General features: G+C 35.1%; 1 protein-coding gene across 1 annotated transcript; it reads left to right on the top strand.

The window, feature by feature from the left end:
• LOC118040650 (serine/threonine-protein kinase Aurora-1) lies at positions 1–3,233 on the top strand. Its single transcript, XM_035047636.2, has 9 exons — positions 1–150; positions 318–434; positions 688–834; positions 922–1,017; positions 1,256–1,351; positions 1,455–1,551; positions 1,747–1,864; positions 2,129–2,201; positions 2,913–3,233. Exons 1-9 carry the CDS (start codon positions 115–117, stop codon positions 3,012–3,014), a joined length of 882 nt encoding a protein of 293 aa, XP_034903527.1. The 5' UTR covers positions 1–114; the 3' UTR covers positions 3,015–3,233.
• The last annotated feature ends 851 nt before the right edge of the window (positions 3,234–4,084 follow it).

The following is a 4,084-nucleotide window of genomic DNA, read 5'->3' as shown; positions in this document are numbered from 1 at the left end:
TGCTAATTCGACCGTTGGAAATAAAAGTGCTTAATGTGAACCCTCATTTTTGTTAAATGTCTCTCGGAAAATCTCTCTCTGAAAAACACTTCTCTCTCTAAAAATCTATTTCTAATGGCGATTGCTGCGGAGACCCAGCCCCGAGAGAAGGTAATTTCTTGTAAAGAGTTTACCTTGATTTCAAAATCTAGGTTATCTGTTTTCTTATCGCGTAAAGGGATCGGTGCTCTTCTTGGTTTGTTTCTTTGATTTCTTTTTATGGATCAAAGATATAATTAGGATTTTTAATTGTGGGTTTTTCTTTAATTTTGGTACAGGCGAGAACAGATGTATCAGGGGCGGAGAAGAAGAGATGGACGCTTAACGATTTTGATATAGGAAAGCCACTTGGGCGTGGAAAGTTTGGTCATGTTTACTTAGCCAGAGAAAAAAGGGTGAGTTTTGATTTTCAGGGATCAAACCCTTTATTTATTGTTGAAATTCGTGCTTCTTGATCATGAATTGGACTTATTTATGTGAACTTATTTGGGTTTTCCTGTGTTAAAATGAATTTTTCGTTTTGGGTTTTTCAATTTCTGGGTTCGCTTAGAAACTTGGAGGAAATTAAAAGGAGTTTGTTTCTGGGAATTGTATTACAAGTGGTCGCTGTATAATCATATTGATCTTCTTTCATGTTTGCTGGATCAGAGCAATAATATTGTGGCTTTGAAGGTTCTGTTTAAGAGTCAGTTGCAACAGTCACAAGTTGAACATCAGCTCCGTCGTGAAGTTGAAATTCAGAGTCATCTTAGACATCCCAATATATTGCGCCTTTACGGTTACTTTTATGATCAGGTGTGCTCTTAGGATCCTTGTATGTATTTTTGAAAGTGCTTGGTAAACTTGACTGATTTGTGTTTTTTCAACCTGAAATTATGGCAGAAACGAGTTTATTTGATATTAGAATATGCAGCCAAAGGTGAACTCTACAAAGAATTGCAGAAGTGTAAATACTTTAGCGAAAGACGTGCAGCTACTGTGAGTTACTTTTGTGTCATCTCTTTCATTTATCTTCAGTTTACTTGTGCTACCACTAATATCCTTTTGCCAGTATGTTGCTTCAGTTCATTTTTCTTTCAAGTTCCTCTTTTCATTTAATTGCCAATCAAACAGGTTTTCTTTTTTTACTCAAAATTAGATTTTTCTTTGTCCAGTATGTTGATTATGTCATTACTGATTAGAAGTTATGTTGGTGTGGATGTGGTAAATGTGGCAGTATGTTGCGTCATTAGCCAGGGCACTGATTTATTGTCACAGCAAGCATGTGATACACAGAGACATCAAGCCAGAGAACCTGTTAATTGGTGCACAGGTGAAATAACAATTATCCTTGAATAGAATTTCCAATATGTTTTAGATAATTGATTAAATTGCATGTGCTCTTAAATAATGCCAACATTGACTTCTGTTATCAGGGTGAGCTCAAGATTGCAGACTTTGGTTGGTCAGTGCACACTTTTAACCGCAGGCGTACGATGTGTGGTACATTGGACTACCTCCCACCAGAGATGGGTATGTATGTAAGCCACTGGATTTAAGCCAATGGAGATTCCATTTTCTGGTTTGATTTCATTGAAGGCTTTCAAATACTGTTTGGCTGAGTGAAGGAAATGATTTTTAATTAGTCTTGAAAGAGCTCATCCCTAGCAATAACTTTATCTGATTCCATCGCAAAAAAACTGTTCTTGTATTCTGTTAATGGTGCAGTGCAAAGTGTAGAGCATGACGCTAGTGTTGATATATGGAGCCTGGGTGTTTTATGCTATGAGTTTTTATATGGCGTCCCCCCGTTTGAGGCCATGGAACACTCAGACACATACAGAAGGTAAGCATGAATCAGAAAAATGAAAGATAATGAAGAAAACTGCAAATCTGCTTCATTCAGAATACATACATTCTTTTTTCCAATTTAAAGGCACCGAAGGATACTGCATGATTCTCATGGTTAATATTGCTCAACTTGCTTATTGTTTTTCTCATTAGGAGTCTCTTGCTTCGTTGCTTCTGTGCTTTTAAATTTATTTCTATATCATTTTTTCTGTAATGCTCTTTTTTTCTGAGTTGCTACTACTCGTTACCTTATAAACAGGATTGTCCAAGTGGATCTGAAGTTCCCTCCTAAACCAATTGTCTCTTCTGCTGCAAAGGACCTTATTAGTCAGGTGGAAAATCATTTCTTGCATTCAACTGACAATGGTTGTTGCATCTTCCATAATAGAACTTAATTGGCATTTCAACTTTAGAACTTGGATATAACCCAAAAGAAATAGGAGATGGGGCTGGTGGAAACAAGGGGTGGATTGCGAAGTTGAAAACTGTGATATGTATGCAGAAAGCGACAATGCTTGTTGCATTTTCCATAATAAAACTTAACTGGCATTTCAATATTAGAACTTAGATAACCCAAAAGAAATAGAAGACGAGGTAGGAGGAAACAAGGGTGGATTGCGGAATTGAAAACTATGATGATATTTATGCAGAAAGAAAGTTACATGTAAAATATATAGTTAGTAGTTCATGTTGAGTGTAACTACTTAATTAGACCTTGCTAGTAGAATTAATCAATTGTGCAGGAAATAATATCATGTTAACGCTTTTGGGAGGAAACTGTTGAGAGTATATGATGTGTATGCAGAATTGAAAACTGTGATATTATGTAGAAAACGAAACTCATGTAAAATACATAGTAGCAGTTCATGTTGGGGGCAACTCCTTAATTAGACCTTGCTAGTAGAATTAATCACAACTGTGAAGGAAATAATATTATGCTATCACTTTTGGGAGGAAACTGTTTTAGAGTACCTTGCCTCTAGCATGCTTGTGATTGTTCTCTCTCTTTTTTTTTTTCTTTTTTTTTTCTCTTTGATCAATAGATGCTTGTCAAGGATTCTGTAGAGCGACTACCGTTACATAAGCTACTTGAGCATCCCTGGATTGTTCAAAATGCTGATCCCTCTGGCATCTTTAGGGGTTGAATTGTCTTTAGAAGATGCTTTACTACTTCAGGGGAATCAATGGTGTGAGATTTTGGAGAAGAACATGAAGAACCTTTTGGCAAGGTCTCTATGAATTTGTGAAGAACCGGATCACAGTATGACTTATATGAGTTCATTGCCCATGTTGTCTCCAAGCTCTGTTGAACAAAAAATGTTGGTTTATTATGTTAATATAGAGCCCATATTCTTTTCTTTTAAGATCTTCCATTTCCATTTCGAACAATGCACTTTCTGCTAGACCATGCCTGTTTTTTTTATCATGAGGCCTCACTCTTTTTGCGAACTGTTCGCACAGCTTTCGATTTGAAGCATGTAGTGGTAATAAAATCTCCCCCCCCCCCCCCCCCCCGGGGATGGGAATGGGGATCGGATGGGGATGACAACTAAAACCAAGGCTGCATATGAGAAACAAACAGAACGTAAAGCTACCCTCTCAAGCAAACCTTTTTTTCTTACATTTTTTTTTTTGTTATTAAAGAGTTTTTGCACGGGCAAGTGGCCACTGCAGAATATATAACATGACACAGAAATAGCAAGGATAAAATATTAAGATTTCTTTAGGGATGATAATTTTATTCGAACATTATGGATACTGACTTAATATATTTAAATAAGTGAGTGATTTTAGATAGTTATCTTATTCAATTGGGTAATAATTTATCAAACCCGACTTAAACTTAACACAAGATATATAATTGTGTTATACAAATATATATGAAGAATATTTGTATTTTTTTAATTCAGTGTAATATATACATATCTTAATATTAACATAATACTTATATTTACTAGGGTGAGCAAAAACCCAAATAACCGATTAAACTAACAAAACAAATAAAAATAACTATAAAAACTTAACCAAGAAAAAAACCAAATTAATCAATTAAAAAATCATAAAAAAATTCTAGTTCGATTTGGTTTCAATTTCTAACGTCTGAAACTGATTGAATTGAATCGAACCGGTTCAATTAGGCCAACACTTGAAAACAAAAAAGATATAAATATGATATTTTTTTCTAACCCTAAACCTAAATTAGTATTCTCTAAGA

This window comes from Populus alba, chromosome 18 (genome assembly GCF_005239225.2).
Source record: "Populus alba chromosome 18, ASM523922v2, whole genome shotgun sequence".
NCBI classification, from domain to species: domain Eukaryota; kingdom Viridiplantae; phylum Streptophyta; class Magnoliopsida; order Malpighiales; family Salicaceae; genus Populus; species Populus alba.
Note: the sequence above shows the minus strand (reverse complement) of the source record. Positions and strands in the feature narration are given on the sequence as shown.

Excerpts from the sequence above, each read along its gene's own strand:
- LOC118040650 (XM_035047636.2), top strand. The coding sequence starts at position 115 with ATGGCGATTGCTGCGGAGACCCAGCCCCGAGAGAAG. Across the intron at positions 151-317 it reads AGACCCAGCCCCGAGAGAAG|GCGAGAACAGATGTATCAGG; the intron begins GTAATTTCTTGT and ends ATTTTGGTACAG. Across the intron at positions 1,552-1,746 it reads CTACCTCCCACCAGAGATGG|TGCAAAGTGTAGAGCATGAC; the intron begins GTATGTATGTAA and ends TTAATGGTGCAG.